Genomic DNA, 19407 nt, shown 5'->3' with positions numbered 1-19407 from the left:
GCTAGCACCACGTACCTTCCTATTTACAGAGCCCCGGTGAATAGGGTCAAAGCCACACATGATTATCAAATTATCCAAGACTGCCTTACATGTGCAGTCACAGGTATTCTGGGGAAATTCACAATACCTTACGTAACTGGGGATTAGGAAAATTTATCTTACCCTTCTAGGAGGCCCTTGATGTATTGCACTTGAAAAACTAGCTGGGTTGTAAACTGGCTAGAGCTCTTAAGAGTTTAGTTGCAATTGTTAGGGCATTTACCACAGTTCTCAGTTCACGTGCCTAGACAGAGCTCAGGCAAAGTTAGAGTTTAATCTTTCCTCTAACTTGATGACACCTATTAGAGARCAAAACAATCCAAAAGGTACTTTTTCCTGTAAACAACTACCAGCCTCCTCAATTCAAAAGTTCCTTTTTACTCCACTTCCCTAAATCGGTAGTCCATAAAAACAAAGTACAAAATACTMTTAAAAAACAAAGTGCAAAACACTATTATGCTCTGCAATAAATAAAAGGAAATAAGAGAACCAAAGAACGTACACTACCTTGCGAGTCTTGGCAAATTTGTCCTGTCTGTTATTGCCATGTTACAAGAATCAAGCATTGGTAAATATTCTAGGATTAAATACAGAATAACCAGAGAGACTATGATGAGCAACAAAATGATAAACTATTTTACCTCTTTTCTATCTTAGGGCCATATCGCCTGCTATAGGTCACAATCTCCCTACATTTCAGAGCAGTTTGTAGTAGATTTACTTGTAGACAGAAAACACAGACTAAATTTAAAAGTTTGAATTCTTCTGAACTGAAAAGTTTTATTGCTTTATCATAAAATAACTGAAGTAGACTATGYATTAATCCTTAGCAAGGGACAAATACAAAATTAATGCAACACCATGCTAGAATAAACCTAAATTAAATATAATTGGATTTGCAGTTGTCAGCTAATCTTAGTAGCCTATATTGCTAAAGCAGAAAAAAGACACAAAAGGTCAAGTCKGTAACATTTAAGTTAAAAAATATAGTTTTATTACATTCAGATTTCAAGCCAAGACAAAAATATATGTCCATTATTAAAACAGTCCTAGCCTCATCAGTGAATGCATTCAGGAACAGGACACTAAGTCCTGAGCTGAGCTTGCTACCTAGTGATCATTCATACAGAAATATTCAAGCCCTTTCTATTGTGATTAACATACTAGTAATATGAACATTATTTTATAGTCTAGTAGAATTTTGCTGTCGTTTATGTACTTCTGTTCAAAGTATCCATTTAGCAAAACTCTGAAAAAAATCTCAGTTACTTAAATAAGCACCAATGTGTTCCCTGGAAACTCACAGATACCAATATACCCTGTGTATATTCCTCACTTCACAGTACTGTCATCCATTTCCAAGTCTCTATCAATACAGAGACTATATTTTCCTCAATGGCTAGCCTTAAAAGGAGAGAAGACATCATGTTCATTAAATGAACAATCATTTAATGTCTTTTTCTTACCACCCTATCTTCTACTTCATAAATAAAATGATCTGCTCTTTAGAGAACAGTTAAAACTTAAGAGCTTGTTCAGTTCACCACTTAATTTGCAATTGGGCAGCAGCAGCCAATTTGCAGGTCACTGCTATCCATACCAAATRAAACTTGCTGATGAGAAATCTATCATTTTAAAATACAGAAAGCAGAGGAACTGCCTGCAGTTATTCCTGTGATCTTGAAACACATGTTCTGAAAAAGTTTCAGGTCTTGCCCATATCAAGAATGCTAATCAAATCCCACCTACCAAACTACTCACCTACTCAAATTCTCACCTTTCAAATAGAGGCTTCCTATCCTTAAAAAGACAGAAAAAAAAACCCCACTCTGAAGATGCATATGAAACCTCTCTGCTGCTTGCTTGCTCATTATGTAATGTGSATTTTCACCACTAACAGACTTCAAGTACAAAACTACAACCCACTACCATCCAGGCATCCAGGSAGAAAGTTAGCCCTGCATGCAGGTTTTATTCTCTATTTATGAAAACAAGCAAACAAAACTGACAGCAAGATTTAAACACCCCTCCCTGGAGTACAGCAGAACCGTATTTGGTGGGGATAGGGAATACAACAGCGTGTACAGCGTGTTTGTACCAACTTCCCCACTCTGTGCCTCCGGATTCTGGCAAGGAAGTGAGAAGAGCTACATTAACTTTGCATGAAAGATGTGCACTCCTCAACGGAGAGGCACGACTGCATTTTTCTGGAGAAGCAAACAGTCTCTCTGCTTTTCAGAGAGCAAAAGGAAACGGGCATCAGCACACCAGTCCCCTTGTTCCCACCTGGGTGCCAGGAGACATCCCTAGTGCCTTTCTCTGGGGTACAGGGTGATTGCAGGAGGCACGAAGGCAAGGGCCTTTCTGCAAAACATGTGGTACTGCCTGGTGGCTCCTGCCCCACTCACCTCCATTTGCTAATYAACACCACATGGTAGTTGAATTAACATTGAATTTAGGAGAAAAAAAGAGATGAGAAAATAAGTAGTTCTCCATGTGGCTCTGCTAGGTGCCTGAAGAAAAAAAGCATGCTATCTTTCTACAGATTCACTAGCCACTGGAGGTTGCCTCTTACCACAATATTCCTTCCTTTTCAGGAAAGAACTTCACTGGTTGCAGAGTGAGTGATTTTTCACCTTTTCCACAGGCTTTCAAGATTACATAAAAAATTCTGGTATTTCAACTTTAGACAAAAAAAAGTTTCATCTTCTGTTAGCAAACAACAAAACAACAGCATTGCTGCAGTTTCTCAAGGCTTGCCTTTTTTTTAAAAAAAAAGCTTTGACCATCTTTTCTTGTGGCTGTTTCAACATCCTCTGTCTCACTAAATTCTCCTTCAAGACACAGTAAAGTTGCACAAAAGCAAGGTGATTAGTGTAAATAATCCTGAAATCTGACATGGGTTAAGCAGTATGGAGCCTGCTGTCACAGCAAGTGATCCTAAGGTAAAATCTCCATTCAAATTCAGTCATCTACCTTCCTTTTCCAGTTAACAGTCTACACTTAAAACTTACATAAAATACACAAGCAAGCTTTAGAATTAGGTAGCTTAAGCATGAAGCAGCTGATAGAAAAGAGCACYTCTCAAAAGTCACATAAGACTGCAAAGGAACAGTACTGTGTCTTTTTTGGGAATCATTTCAAATTGGCATCCATCATCTTAATTTCTTTAGTCATGCTCACTGCAGAACACACGTGCTGTTACTTGGAAGCATCTTTACATCTCGGCAGTCTCCTGTATGGCTCATTTAAACTACCCTCATCCCTACTAATACACCATCTGGGGAGAGAAATGCTGTGAAAATCCTAAGCTTGCCTTGTGATCACTGCTGTTACTTCCCAAGGCGGACCAAGCTCATTTGAAACTGCTCAACTTGCCAGCTGCAGGTATCATGTTAAGGACTGCTGCTATATCTGTCCTTGATTCCCTACCTCACACCTCAGTAACTGAAATGTCCATGTCTGTATGTTAAATTTTAAATAATTGCTTCCTTTCTTCTTCTGCTCTGGGGGAAAAAAAAACATTGATCATTATTGCTATGATTATTATAATGAAATAACTATGATTCTCTAATACTCTAAAGGAATCAACTCGGGAATCAAAGATAGTATTTCTCTAATCTTCTAGCAACTACAAGTGCCTTTGGAACAACAGCTGATACAGTTAATAAAACACAAAGTACACCTCCTGAAGAACACAGTTTACCATATAGCTTGTTAAGATACTGTTTACATATAATTTCAGAAGTAAATTATGTGCAAAGAAAAAAATCTTTCAAAAACACTACCCAATTTCATTGTAGCTATATGGAAAATTAGAAGGAATAACAGATGAGAGTTCTGGGAAGGACCTATCAAGAAGGTTTAATCACTGTGCCATTTAACTGTACCATTGCTATTGGAAGGTGCCAAGAGAGGCAAGACTGTTTAAGCTGACCTTCTATAGACATAACGAATACTTCTACTTTGAATWCGGGAAAAATATGATGTTCATGACCACAAGTTGTGATAAATGATACCTCATTCTATCAGATGCTGACAAGCACTTGGATATACATGGAAAGTTTTTAAGTGGTCACGGCCCTTTTCTCATGGAAGCAATTCCTGGAAAGCCATGAAGTTGACTGCAATCAGGTCCTTAGTCAGAAGAGACATTAACATCCTCCTATACTATTTCCTCCAGTGCTGCTTCCTATTAAACATGAACAGGAAAAGTCCTGCAGTCTCCTACATGGGACTAAGTCTCAATCTTGTTTAAGAAACTTTGCAATGCTGTTAAAGCCTGAAACAAACAATCAAATACCACTGCTACTTTTTAACCATTAGTACTACAGTTATTATTAGCATATATTAGTACTACTATTAGTAGTATTTTCAGTTGGCACAACCCTGCACTTGCTAGTAAGGCTGACTAGTCCGTTTCCTTTAAGGACAATCTATCCCCTGTCATGTTTGTAGTTTCATTATTTAGCAAATATAATATTGGGAATTAAGAGTTAAAACCAACAGCTCGCACTCCTCTGGCAACTTATGAGAGGCAGCTCTCATATAGCCCACCAGCACCTAGGGTTAACTCACTCTCCTCTTAAGGTCAACCACAAAAACATATCTGTTTTATTTCTACATGAATTATTACAGGGCACCTTTTCATTACTGGCAGCATTGAATCATACAATGAGATGGTCAAGGGGAAAGAAGAGTAACCCCACGAGATGGCAGCACACTCACACAAACACGCTTGGACAGACAGACATCACCAAGATGGGGGTGAGGGGAAAGCACAGTACAATACATCATGCTTTCTAAATCTCAACTTCATCATGAGAAATTAYGTTATTTGTATAATACTTTTGGACATTACAAAGTTGCCTTTTCCTTCAGAAATTCCCAATGCTAACAAGCATAGCAAAGAGGAGACATTCTGCCTCTTTGATGTTCCTTTGCCCCCAAGAATGTGTAGGTACGAAAGGCTTTTGATGAAAAACTGTCAGAGCAACTCAAGAATCACAATTTATTTCTAGTAAACCCATCTCATCATGAAGTATGAAGTAATTCATGAGTACTACCAAATTGGTCTGAGGAAGCAAGGCTCATAAAGAATGGAACAAACAATGAAATTGTCTACTAAAAAAGGTTGCCTTCTTTAACTTAAAGTACCACTTAAAATTACATTTTGTTAGCTTAAATATTGCCTTATTTTCCCCAAATTTGCCACCCTGCTTATTGATTCTGTCTTCTCTACAGAAAAAGAAACATTATATCACTTTCAAATAGTTGAGCGAGGAGAGACTAGATCAATACATTCCCTCAAATTGCTTTCTTATTTATGAAATACATGAATGCAACTGCATACCATTAAGAACTAAATGTAGCTTTTATGAAGCATGACTGCACAACAGAAGAGACAGACTCATTTTCTTCCATTGCTGTATTTTATTCTGAAACCACTGACCTTAGCTTTAGGACTAAAGAACTCATGAAACAAATATGCAGTGAATCATTTTCAGAAGCATTCTTTTGCCATATAGAAGAATCATGTATGATGTTCTGTTGCATCAAAAGTGAATAAAAACCAGTTATATCCAGCATATAAAGTTACATTTTTGATAACCTAGATTGCCAGTTACCCTTAACCTCTCATTTTTGCATACAAAGCAATCTTTGCTGTGTGACTTTCTCAAATATTGATACCATAAAAATAAAACAAATAGAAAATACATCTTGCAATTATCAAAGAAAAAAGACTGTACTTTAGCTCTTGAACTTTTAGATAAAAAACTATGCCATAATCTACTTGTTTTTCATGTTGCCTGCAATTCACAACTTCACAGCAAAAACTTAAAGTAGGGTCCAATTATCATTTAAGCRAGTTGTTTTTATGAATTAGCTTGTCTGTTCTAGGTCAGTATACCTTAATTTTTAAAAATATCTTTAACATTCTGCCCTATATATTGCATGACTACACTAATTCTATGGATAATTATAGAGTCAACCTTCAATGCTATACAGAAAACAGAACCAAGTTTTAGACAAGTCAACACATTCGTCTGAGATATTTCTAGATAAGACTTAAACATTCAACACAACAAGCTTATGGAGCTGGTAAAGATCATTTGTTCCTTCATGCTGCCTTTCCGATTGGTCAATAATACGTTTTGAATCCACCTAATCAAGACAAAAATCACAAAGTTACAATTTACTCTTAAAAATGCATTAATATAGAATAGAGTTAATGAAAATACTTATTACATTGCTTTCAAGGAGTTCTAACTGTTTCAAATCAAACAGAGCTCTTGCTCATGATGTGTCTATGGCACAATATTATTCGGTAATAACTTCTAAGGTATTAGAAGCATTATTTTATACTATAACATGAATAAGATGCCCTGAGATTCTTCAAACTTTGGATACAACATGGTAAACCCTTATACATAATTTATTCATCAACTTGCTTTTACCAAACATTAGACAAAAATATAACCAAATAAATAGTTATCTTGGCAACACCAAGAATAACTGAATATGAAATGTGAAAAAAGCGACAATTCAGCTTAAGGTAATATATGGATACACTACTCCTCTGTCAATATCTATTAGAAATATATGCCCTTGGTACTCATTCACTGTTTCCAAAGTTTAGAAAACAGACCTAAATTCCTCATTTATAGGTGAGAATCTTACTTCTGCCCTCTGCAATCTCTCACCTTCTTCTAGTCAAGAAATGCGCTTGTTTGCCACGATAACTGCACARGAAATCTAGTGGCATGCAGAATTCCTTTCAGAAAGGAAAACAAGTAGCAGAGTCTTCYAGCAGAGTGGAAAACTCACTTTTCAGTTACAGGAAAAGCTCCCAGATGAAGAAAATAGCTATCTGACCCCACCACGCTGATTCTATATATACCAAGACATTTTCTGTAGGCTTAAGAGGGTAAAGGCATCTGAACACACAGCAACCAAAGTAAAAGCCAGTATGTTTCTGTATACAGAAAAGCCCTAAACAAGGAAAGTGCATCAGTTAATGCTTTTCCTTTGCTCTAGTGCTAAGGCTGTTTAACTGAAGAACCAATACAAAATTTAATGTACAACAAATGAAAGGTTCCTCTACAATGTCTCTCAACTAAAAGCAGCAGTTTGAAAAGCCAACATATTTGCATTGCAAAATCAAAYAGACTCTGCAAAAAGAAGATATTTTAATAGACTGACCCATACACAAGTGTTTTAAATCCTACTCTACACTGCTTCCAGTCTTTCAACCTCAAAAAAGATATCCCTTAATTATTATTTTCTTAATCATTAACCAAAGTTAACTAAGACATACTAGGGTATTCTTAATTATTCATTTTCATTTTTTAATGTATATTAATTACCTTACCTGGTTCCAGGCATATGACCTGTCATACCACTTGGGAACAATGGCATCTCGTGGTTTTGATTTGCAGGTTAAACTGAAATTACAAAGAAATGTCTTTAAGGAATTCATGTGTATTTAATTAATTATAAATTCAAAGGAATATCTGTACATATATTATATTCATGAATATATTAGATATATTCAAGTCCTTACAAGGTGCCTATCACAGACTAAATCCTAAGTTTCCTCATTAAGCTATTTTTACTTTTGTCCTGTAATGCAAGTCAGTAGATACACTTAGCTTCCCTGTAAAAGCTAACTGATATTTTTGAAGAAAATAATGATTTCCTGCATTGAACAAGTACTGCAACGTGCAACCATCATTTATTCTGCAAGATTTATGCATGTACATTCCAGTGAATAAGCAATACTGTTATTTTTAGGGCATTCAGTTTTATATGACAATTCAGTTGCTACAAATCATCTGTATGCCCCAGTTATCTCCCCAAGCTATGCAAAGTACAACCGTACACTTTAATTAATTCTGTCGAGATGTGTTTTTCATATATACGTTTTAGTCTTAAGTAGTGGTGACATGTTGTAAATACAATTAGCTTTAAAAAATGGGAAAAGAAGCTGGAAAGATTGTTCAGGCTAAATATTTTATACATTTACCCTTATTAATAAAAGATTTTTTCAGGACATTAAGGTACAAACAGAAATAATATTTTTAAAATGAAAGAAGATTTTCCACACAGAAAAAATGCATCATGACACTAACCAGATGGTCTCTTCCAAAAATAAATAAATAAAATGAAAAGAATCAAAACTGACTAGCTTTGGGATTTAAGGGAAATACATCCAGAATAAATATAAGAAAGGCATCATCTGAAGTATCTGTGTGGGGAGATGGGGGACCCTAGCTGTAAGTCCCTCCCTTCCCCTTGCCGACAGAAATTTAATCAAAAGAAATTAGTGTTAAAAAAATAAAAAAAAAAAAGCCTTTTAGATTCCGATTCACTGAACTTGCAGTTTGTAAACACTGCATGACATTTCAAAATGAGTTACATGTTCTTCTTTTGTTTATTTGGTGACAAAATAGGAACCCAGCAACAAAAGAACAGCTGACTGCCTGGCTCTCCTCGCTGACAGCAGCACACGCAGACAACCTCTCACCCCCCRCAAAATTAGCACTTCCCATAAAACTCGTTCCTTTGTACATTCAACACAGCAGCTGGTGAGCCAACATATTCAAGGTGTCCCCAAGATTTCTGACAATGGTTTATGTCCTTGTCATTTCATYTTTCAGTGTAAGCAACTACCAATCTTTGGCATGTAGCTGTATACAATCAGAGAAAGCTCTTCCCAACTCATGCCCAAGTCAGAGCTCTTCATGAAGTCTGTTTGACACAGACTCAATTAAGGGTAAGAAGGGTCATCTGATGATAAGAGGCAACACTAAAATGCCCTGTTATGCTTATAAACAAGGGAAGATTTTTCACAATGTGCTCAACTGCCACTGGATGGGAGGAAGTGTTACAGGACCACTTCACTGAGTGGGCTTCCTGGAACACCTCTTTTGCATTGCAAGCTGAAAAAACTCTTAAAACTAGCTGCACTGATCCATGATCAGCTTCCTTCAGAGCCACCATCTCAGTTGTGAGAATCAGGCAGGTCTATTGGAAAAGAGGAAAGAGGCCTTACTTCAGTTTATCCATTAACTTTGGACTTCCAGCTACTAATGTGGTCAACACCTCTATTAAACAGGTTTGCTGAGGGAGGAAAGGCAGAACCTACAATTCAAATGGTAGCAAAAACTGGTGCCTGGTAGAACAGGTTCCACTGTCTAGGCTTTATGACTATTAAACAATCAGGCTTCCCTGTACAACTAGTGCCACAAGAAATCTAAAGCTCCTGTGTGCACTACTTTGTAAGCAAGCAAAGTAAATGAAACGTAACATTAAAGAAACTATATTATAATTTCCCAAAGCCTGATCTGAGCTATGCTTTGARTAATTATGTATTTTGGTTTTGCTGAGACTGAAATGCAAGATCTCTTGTCTACAACACCATTACCTTAAAAGTTTCTGTCGAGCATCTTCTTGGAGCCGCACCATTCTGCTTTGTTCCGGGCACACTGCACATTCACTGACCAGCTGATTAATGGYTGTCCTTAGAATGTTTATCTGTAAAAACATGTGACAAAATGCACGACATGCTCTAATCCAGACTTAGATCTGCATTAGATTATTCTCATGTGTATAGAAAGCTGCTATGGCATCAAGACAACCAACCTTCAACTGTTAGTCACTTAAGCAAAAGCATCTGAAGCTTTGGAAATGGAGGTTTATGCAGACAACTTCTTGACAATATTCTCATATTGATTTTACATCTGATTTTATAGAAGACTACAAAGCAGTAATACTAGACTGATTTGTAAAGAATAGAAAAATCCTAAAAATATAATTAAAAAGCACTGATATTTGATTAGTGCAGAATGGATGCTTTTCTGAAAAGCTTGCTGAGTATTGTATAATGTATATCTGTATATTCTGTATTTAATTTTGTTCAACAAAATGTAATGAGCCCAGCTTGGAGTTTTTCGGGGGTGGAGGCGTTTTTCGGCTTTTTTTTTTCCTGATACAAGTCCAAGGTTATCAAAATGTAGTTATGCTACAGAAACATACAACTCAAAGTTAACAACTCAAAGTTAACAATCTCTGATATACTACTTTCTACTTAATTCCTACTACAGTAAAAATTCGTACGCATGATTTACCTCTGCTATGTCTTCCATACCAAAATGGACATCGAATGTCAGCTCCATATCATTTTCTGGAAGCAGCGGAATTCCATGAATATGACTCCAGCCCAAACCACACAGGACACCAGTGAAATACTTTCCACTCTTATCAACCCTATACCAGACAATAAGAAAACAATCCTTTCTTGTGAAGCTCAGTTAACATGAAGACAGATTTACATGAAGGTGTCTTAACCATACCAAAGTACTTTTAAGGAGGCTAAAACAATTGAGACCTGTGCATCCAATTATACTGCGCTTATTGTAAATATGTTGAAACAATCTTAACGTATTTACTATGAAAACACACAGTTATGAAACTTTTAAAAAGCATATACAAAATGGAACTTAAGAACAGCTTTTAAATTTACATTGTCAGCCCCTCTGTGAGAACYTAAGCAAAACACAACAGTGAACCAAATAAAACCCCCAACTTTTATAAAAACATAMAAGTCCCCTTCTTTCTTGTGGGTATTTGAAATCTGCCGATTTCTACAATTCATCCTCATAGACTTCAAGTAGAGCTGTTAGAAATTGTATTACCTTGTCATGAGGTCAAAGCCTTCTGTGCCAATTCATAAGCATATGAAACAACTTATCTTAACATACTATACTAAAACCGTTAAAAAACAGAATTATATGGGTAGTAATAAATAAGCAAAAACAAACAAAAAATCCACACACATGACACCCTCAAACCAAAATCCCATGATAAACTGTAAAAAAACAGAGCAAAAAGAGGCTGTTACCAATTTGCTAAGGTCCTAAGAAGAATTAAAAATAAGCCATTATTTCGAAAAATGAATGAATACCTGAGTTCTATAGCAGGTGCAAATAACATACTGAGGAGTGCTGGTAGACCAGGAATAGGAGGCATCAAAGATGTTTCCTCTAAAATCAGAGAGGATCCTGTCACCACAAAACAGAACAAAAGCATTAAACAATATCTAAAGAAGATATCAAAAGATTTAATAAATGGAATTATAGAGACATACTTACTCARTAAGTATTCCTTTGGAGAAGAAAACAAAAGGAAGCAGAAAAGGAAAAATAAAAAACCACCAAAAAACCCACACAGACCCCAAAAGACCAAGTTTAGAAAAAAACCCTCCAAATGCATTTTCATCAATCATTACCAGTTGCATTTACTGATAAAGAAGCAGCAACCAGCATTTGCTGAAACGAATCTTCTGGAGCATCTCTGACAACAACAGAGTTTATACTTTCTTTTCGTATGAAAGCACATCTGGGGGAAGAAGTAACAAGCATTTTCCACATTAAAACAAACAAACAAAAAAACAGAAACAAAATACACACACCAATGTTGTAAAAAATCATCTTTTTGAACTTAAAATGACACCTGAATGGATAATAGCTGATTATCTGAAACCCAGTTAAAAGTTGTGTATTATGGTTAATAAAGAACATCTGTGTAAAACATTAAATGAATCTGGTCGTCTTACTTTTTTGTAGCTAGTGTAAAGAAAAGAAAGAATTTATTAAGAAACAACCCCAGCTAACAGTATTTACAGACTTCAGAGTAAACACTGCATCATACCTGAATTGGGATATTCTAGTCATACTGAAGCATTTTACCTCATAAGGACTGAATGGTCCATGAAGAGATACCTTCCAAAACAAGAGAGAACAAATGAAACGTTAACGAACATCTAGATGTCTCCTAATCAAAATCCTTTATCAATGGCAAGTTTTGTAAACAAAATCTATTTTCATGGACTTGTATGTCTACAGCACCACCAAACAGATCAAAAGGCAACATTTTCTAGCATTGAAAGCAAACTTGAAATGGAGGCACCAAAAGAGAAAAGTGTATTTTTACAGGTGCTGAAATTAAAGACTTCTCACTGGTTTAAAGACCATCTTAGACTGTACAAAGCATCCAACAACTTTTTTTTTTTTTTTTAATTTACATAAGCTTTCTTTAATCTTGAAAATTGCTCAATTTATGTAAGGAAGCACTTGAACAAGATGGGAATTTCTAATGGGAAATGAAGCATGATTAGTTGCTTGAAGCCTGAAATGTTGGGAGGTTTGAAATGCAGAGGAGTTATAATGTGTACTGGGCTCAACTTGTAAACAGAGTAGAATGTATTTTCATACTTCATACTACTACTTAGCAGTGACTATGTGTAGATGTCTCAATATACATATGTAGTAACAAATTCTAGAAGCTTGACCTTGCAGTAAAAGAAACATCCATTGTCTCATTATTATCAAGTACTGCAGGTCCGATCACCTCTYCAGTGCCACCTAGCTGATGGAGAACCAAAAACGTCATACTGTAAAAATAATGATCATATTGATCATTAAAGGAAAAAGGTAAGATTATAATACTGCTTTTTGTTGCAAGATTATTGCAGTTTATAAAATGARGAAGTCAATCTTTTAAAGTAGCGTCTTCAGTTTATTCTGAAATGAAGATATTATATCTTCATTTTGTAATGGCAGGAAAATCTGCCATGCAATCATTACTTTGGMAAAGACCTTCAAGATCATCAAGTCTGACAATAAGCCTATCACCACTATGCCTGCTAAAACATGTCCTTATATGTCTTAACTAAATGTTGAACACTGTCAGGGATGGTGACTTCATTACTTCCTTGGGCAGCCTATTCCAATTCTTGACTACTCTTTCTGTGTAGAATTTTTTTCTAAACATGCTAGAAGAGTAGACCCAGTTGGCTCTCCAGCTGTATCTTCAAGACGTTGTTGAGAAGTGTGRCTGATTAGTGAACGATGGTCACAGGACTATATACCAAAAGAATGTTCTCCAACATGAAATACATCAACATGAATCAGTCAAAGTACCTTCAGTCTTGATTACCATTCTAACACATAACATCACATAAGGGCATAGAAAACAACACCTCAAGCTACCTTATGGGTCGGTGTATCAAATTTATTGACAGAAAACTTGTTTAACAGCATTTCAATGACATGCTTTTCCTCTTCTCTTGAAGATACAGGTTTTTTCGCTTCTTTTTTCATTTGGTCCGAAAGTAATGCCTTGAGCAAATCATGGCTTTGCTACATAAAAATGGAAGAGAGTTTAAACCATAGAAGAGTTATGTTTTTGAAAACTTTATAAGGTTTTAGAGAAAGAATATGCACACTTGCATATGAATATAAAACAATGTTCTTACCACCTTTTGGATTATATAAAATAGTGAAACAGTTCTGGTGATTCAATGACCTCCTGGGAAACACCTCTCAAAGCATCTCAAAAAAGTAATACCTTCGGCTAAGAACTCCATATGAAATATGCACCCACTTAAAAATATATAGTATCATTCAAGTATTACTCTTGCCTAATCCAACCTGGCATGGTCCCCAGACTTGGGATATGCAGCTTGGAACTTAGGGCAAGCCCTATAAGGCCTTCAAAAGTAAGGCTTGAAATAAATCAGCACAGAAACAGAATCAGAGAGAAGTTTATTGAATACATACTTGGGATTCATATGATTCCTCTGCTTGTTCAGCGTAACATTCTTCAATAAGCACATCTCGAATATTCACAAGCTCTTTGCTCCCCAAATAACGGAAAACATCCACGTGCAGAACACTATGGACAAGGGAGTACACCTTCACTAGAAGGGTATAGCCATTTACTAGTGAGGCGAACCTCTGGCTAGCACTGTAACTCCACTGCTCCCCACACACAAGGGATTTTGCAGATGGACGCATCTTGCACATCTTGAACTCTAAAGCCTAGAGCAAAGACATAAAAATAATGCTTGCTTCAGTACCAAGCTGTCAAAAARCTTTACTTTTCCTCAAGAAATTATTTGAATTAGTAACTGTAATAATTACTTCATAATTATTGCAATGGCTTATACTAATTCCTCATACTACTGGCGTAATTACTCTTCTGTCACTGACTGCATGGCTATACATTACTGTGTTACATCTCAGCCTGTCMATTCAATATTGCTCATAGTTGACATGCAACCTGAGCAAACAGTGCACAAAAGCTAACATTTCACAGACATATTAATTCACCATCAACACTAAAGTCTTATGAGTCTAGAGATTTTCTCCCTGTTAAAACATTATAAACTGCAGTTCTCTGTAGACACATCCAGAAACACCCAGACACATCCAGAAACACCCAGACACATCCAGAAACACCCAGACANAGACACATCCAGAAACACCCAGACACATCCAGAAACACCCAGACACATCCAGAAACACCCAGACAACTGCAATTTCAGTTAAAATAAGTCTCATTCTTTTATTTGTAAATAAAGCTCAAGGTAATTTTTTTTTTTTTAAAGTAGCTATGGAATAGAACCATACTATGATGAGCTAACACATCAACATTTAACATTCAAGAGAGTTCTTCCTGGAAGAATCAAAGTGAATCTATTATTTCAAAAAATAGCCAAGCACCACAAACCAAACGCAAATTTTCACAGAGAAGATTCCCTCTTCCAATCCATTTACATTCCATGTAAATGGAGCAAGTTGTCTCCTAGGTATTTACCCCTATAAATAATAGTATAGGGGAGTAGAGGCCTTGACTGAGCAAAAATGCTCTGCACATGGACTAGACACAAGAAAACTGCCACCAAAGACTTGGGCCATGTAGRTAAAAAGATGCTAAACTGCTGCTCACCTTGCTGGGAACAGCTAGAATTAAGCTGAGCGTAATGGCTTAAACTAGATACCAATTCTGCTTCCCTTAGGGCTGTATAAATKAACCTGCTGTTTGCTTGGAGTTTTAGAATAAAACAAAGCTCATCTACCGCTCAGCCTGTTTTTCCTGAGCAAAGCARCAGAAGGCTGAAAGCAACAAAAAGCAGGGGTAGTTGGCAGAGTGATTTCTTGCTCTTTCTGGTGCTCCTTTGATTACACATGGAAGACAGACCACTACCTTATTCCCAAAGGACCAGGACTAGTTCCAATATTTTTAACATCTCATCAGGTTGCAAGTTCAAGCTTTTTTGCTAAGGCAAATATCCCCAAAAATGAAAAGCAAGATAACATTTCTCTGCACTCTATGTAAAACATTTTCATGCAGCAAGAGGTACAATTAAACAGATGGCATATTTAGTAGGGACTAATTTGTAGGTACACCAATAAGCAAAACACAAGTCAGCTCATTATTATTCTGAAAAAGCACTGTGATTTGAACTATGCTTCTATTTGCCAGATAGGACACTGGGATATTTAGTAGTGGCAAAAAGCACCATCCTTACCTGGAAAGGAAGCTCTCGAAGATGGCTTGGAATAGCTTTTAAATTTTTTAAAGGCACTCTCGATCTATTGCCATAATCCACAAAGAAAACCTGGAGAAAAGGGGAGCAGCTATGTTCAGCAGGCAAGGGAAACAACGAGTTCAACAACAACAGTACAAAAAAATCCTATCATGTAAAGCAAATTCATAATCTGAATAATATGCAAAAGATATGTCCAAAATAGTAGGTTACATTTTATTATGTCTATTATTTGATCCCTTGGCTACAACATCTATCAGTTATGTAAATAATTTGCTAGATCTACAAAAAACTTCACTAAAAGGCCATAATTCTGCCCTTGCAATTAGATCTGTATAATCTCTGAACATTGAATGATACCACCCAATGACTGGCTTWACTTAAGTAAAGAGTTACCATGGATTGGGTGAGTGTATATAAATGCAAAGGGAAAAATGGTGAGATTGGCAGTTCTTTGCTAGTTTTATATGACTGTAAACAGATATCAAGTTGCTAATTTGTGGTGATATATTAAGAATTTGAGAAACTCAAAGGAAGAAAGAACTGTGCAAAGGTCCTTCTTTGCCTCAAGTAAGAGCGACAGGGCATGTACATGTTAAGAACAGGATTGACCTGGGAAAGTAAGGTCTATCTTAAACTGCTGCAATAATTTCTATTATTGACCTTGGCACAAAGAACAAAATCGTACTGATGAAATCAGCTGATGATGCAGAACTTATCTATGTTAAAAAAAATTACACTGAAAAATAGGGAAAATAGATTCTATTGTATCTATCGGATTTTACAACAATTTTTGCTATCAGTAGTATACGATTACTTCTACAGTACGATTAACTAGGAATTACTCATAGGGTATTCGCTGAGCATAGTGTAAAAAGAGGCAGCTCACATAAGCGAGCTTATCAAAGGGCAAATACATCTCAGCATGYATCACAGAAAATGCTTCTGATGGTACAGAAGAAATACAGTGTTGGAACAGCAGACCTATTACCATTGCTCAAAGGTTGAACAGCTGCAAGAGCTGGTCAATTAGTCAACCATGTTCCAGACAAGCGAGCTCAGGACTAGGACTATCATTAAACAGATGAGAAGGACCGAGATGATCAAGAGAAGGGGGAAGCAGCGAGGTAGCAGATGACAAGAAGCGCAGTTTGCTTCAACTAGCAAAACAAAGCCCRGGAATAAAAAGCTACATAAGAAATTGAGGGGAAGAGAAGAAAGTTTAGGCAGACTGTGGAGGGAAACATTGCCACAACAACAAATAAATACACATTGGACCTAAYAGCTGAATATAAGAGGAAGGATTCCAAATGGAGTGGCAGCAAGAAACTTAGATTTAAGATAGAACTTGAGGTATTTATGATAAAAATTATGTAAGCTTGCCAAAAATACAGCATTGGATTCTTATCCAGGCAATCTTTACCATGTTTTCAAAATTCCTGGATGCTTTCATCTTTATTTTGCTTCCCTCTGTTTTAGTACATTCCCTACCGTATCAACAACTGCTCTTAATTTAACATAAAATTATTCCTGTGGTCTTGAAAAAAGACTAATTAATCTATTCTGGCAATGTTTTATTAAGGTTTTATTTTAGTTCTGGCTTTATGGATTCCTGAAATTTCTTCCTTGAAGTGTTTACAGTTGTCATGAGAACAGTAGTTTGTTAAAATGCATAGCTACAGGATTGTTAACCCAATTTCATCTCACCGATTCAAAATGACATAACATATTACTGTACCTCAGCAAAATCTCCAGAAACATACAGAATACGAGCTCGGTAGTAGCCTTTATTATCCAAACAAGGGAATGGGGCCAGGCAAACCAACTCTGGATGTGGAGACACTGGCAAATCCATCAGGCTCTGGTGGTTAATTTCAGTAGTTAGAGTTTGCAGCACAGTCATATTTTTTTCGTCTATCCTGTAACCCCAGAAGTGTCCAACTTCCACAATCTAGAAGCCATAAAAATTACAGTTTCAGAACTCYTTCATTTACTATTTTCTTATACCTCAAATATAATTATTTTGAGCAAAATACATGAAAACATTCCTACTTCTGACACGCATACAGAAGTGCTCTCACACTGCAAGAAAAATGCAGAGAAGCATTTCTCTCTTAGAAGGTTGCTCTTTATCAAATAATAGRGTTTTAATGCATTAAAAGACAACTACTTTAAAAAACAAGAAAATCAACTCAATAAAAATAAGGTATGAGGTATGTCATTCATTACATGGGCACATACAGACACAACAAGCCCTTTTARCTAGTAAAAGCAACCAGGCTTAACACCCAGCTACAATTAGCAGCAAATTGGCACTATGACTGACCAGGGATGATCATACCGTAATGGTTGTCAAATCCATCAGCATTTTTCCTATAATAACTGGATAAACTGAAGAAAACATTCTTTCTGCACTTGCAAAACATGCCACTACTGTCAAGAGCTGGTATGACTTAAAATGTGTATTATTTTTCTCCCCGTATAGAAAACCAAAACTACAATTAATAGAGCCTTCCTTTCAATCATTTCTTCAGGCCCCCTTTCTCTGGCCTTCCTGATAACACAGAGTCACTTGAAACACTGCTAAAGTTGCTGCTTCATTTCTTCTATTAACTCAGTATTTGACTGACCTACTCTGTCTGTTCTCCTGCCAACACCTGCCTCCAGCTTTCCCACCACTGTAAAAGAGTTGGATTATTTTGTCACACAAAGGTGTCAAAACTGTTCAACAGCCAATGAACTGGAGAAACCCAAAACATACATTTGACATTAACCCAGAAAGACAGATTTTACGTTACTTAAGTACAAGTCAGAGTTGTGTTTACTACTGCAAGAGGTAGTGGAATACAAATTCCAAGTTCTGCGCAAATCAAGTATTAAAATAGATATGAAATGCAAACGATGCTTCAGTTTGAATTTCCTGCACTGCAAAAGATGCAAACTGCTGCTTGATTTTACATCTCCTCAGAATGGGAGGCTTCCTATCACAGCTGCTGTGTTTTATATCACTAAGACATCATATTTTTTCATCCCCAGGTACCACCTTTAACACATGCAATAGTTTTTACTAAATGAGYATGCAATACAGTGAATTCATCTAATTTCTCCCATCTGCAGCTTCAAAAGAAAACTGCCATTTATAATTGCTAGGTAAACGGCCCAAATATGTACTTATATTGATTTCTACAGTATACACAAATATTTTGATCACTGTCATTAGTCTCTTGACATATAACCCTATTTCCAAGTAATATTTTCTGCCAAAGAACCTAACATAATTTTTTAGCGGTTTTAAAAGTGCAAACAAATTTCAGAAACTTAGGCAAGAAACGTATGCAGTGTATACTAACATATACACCGTCAGGAGTGTTTAGCACAAAAATATTAAGAATTAGACTAAGAACATTCTTCAGATGTTTTCTGAATATCTCTGTGCTAAGTGAATTATTAATATCCATTGTTGGCACTTGCCGAATACTCATCTGTGCAAATACAGCTAGGTATAGAGTGCTCCTACCTCTGTTACGTTGATGGATAGAAGACGACTGGGGATCATCTTTGACATCTCTGAAATACCAAATATTGCCACGGGCTCTACTGTCTGCTTCTGATAGTCCACATTTACTCTGAAAAATTAATGAAATAAATAAATACATGTGCACTGTATTTTCTTAACTGCATTCAGTTATTCSCATGTAATCCCTGCGTATTAACAAAGAAAAATTCTAAATTGCTGATGCAGAGTTCATATTTTGCTCTCTACCTGCTTCTCATATGCCTTTAGTACAGAAGGGTGTGCAGTGGAAAAAAAAATCAACTTACTGAGAAGAATTATGCCATGCATATTTTGAAAGGAAAAAAACATAGCCTTGATATTCATTTAGGTACTTAATGGCCTTTGTCTTAAAAGAAATAACGCTAATTAAACTGGAAAATGGCTATACAAAACCAATATACTACGGAGAAATGAGCAT

General features: G+C 36.2%; 1 protein-coding gene across 2 annotated transcripts in view; it reads right to left on the bottom strand.

The window, feature by feature from the left end:
- Positions 1 to 5577: 5577 nt before the first annotated feature.
- TDRD9 (tudor domain containing 9) overlaps positions 5578 to 19407 on the bottom strand; it is a 61057-nt gene continuing 47227 nt past the window's right edge. Inside the window, exons 25-36 of one of the 2 annotated variants that reach the window (XM_026048686.1) lie at positions 18951 to 19059; positions 17172 to 17384; positions 15416 to 15505; positions 13662 to 13922; positions 13092 to 13241; positions 11752 to 11822; positions 11330 to 11439; positions 11006 to 11102; positions 10170 to 10308; positions 9467 to 9576; positions 7412 to 7484; positions 5578 to 6204 (exon numbers count right to left, since the gene is read on the bottom strand). In XM_026048686.1, the coding sequence (XP_025904471.1) occupies positions 6109 to 6204; positions 7412 to 7484; positions 9467 to 9576; positions 10170 to 10308; positions 11006 to 11102; positions 11330 to 11439; positions 11752 to 11822; positions 13092 to 13241; positions 13662 to 13922; positions 15416 to 15505; positions 17172 to 17384; positions 18951 to 19059 (1519 nt within the window). In that variant the 3' untranslated portion in view covers positions 5578 to 6108. The remainder of the gene's footprint in view (positions 6205 to 7411; positions 7485 to 9466; positions 9577 to 10169; positions 10309 to 11005; positions 11103 to 11329; positions 11440 to 11751; positions 11823 to 13091; positions 13242 to 13661; positions 13923 to 15415; positions 15506 to 17171; positions 17385 to 18950; positions 19060 to 19407) is intronic. The other variant, XM_026048687.1, reaches the window with a different exon arrangement.

The sequence above is a fragment of the Nothoprocta perdicaria genome, unplaced genomic scaffold (genome assembly GCF_003342845.1).
Source record: "Nothoprocta perdicaria isolate Ctin4 unplaced genomic scaffold, notPer1 scaffold_56, whole genome shotgun sequence".
Lineage (NCBI taxonomy): Eukaryota > Metazoa > Chordata > Aves > Tinamiformes > Tinamidae > Nothoprocta > Nothoprocta perdicaria.
This window is presented reverse-complemented; position numbering and strand designations above follow the sequence as displayed.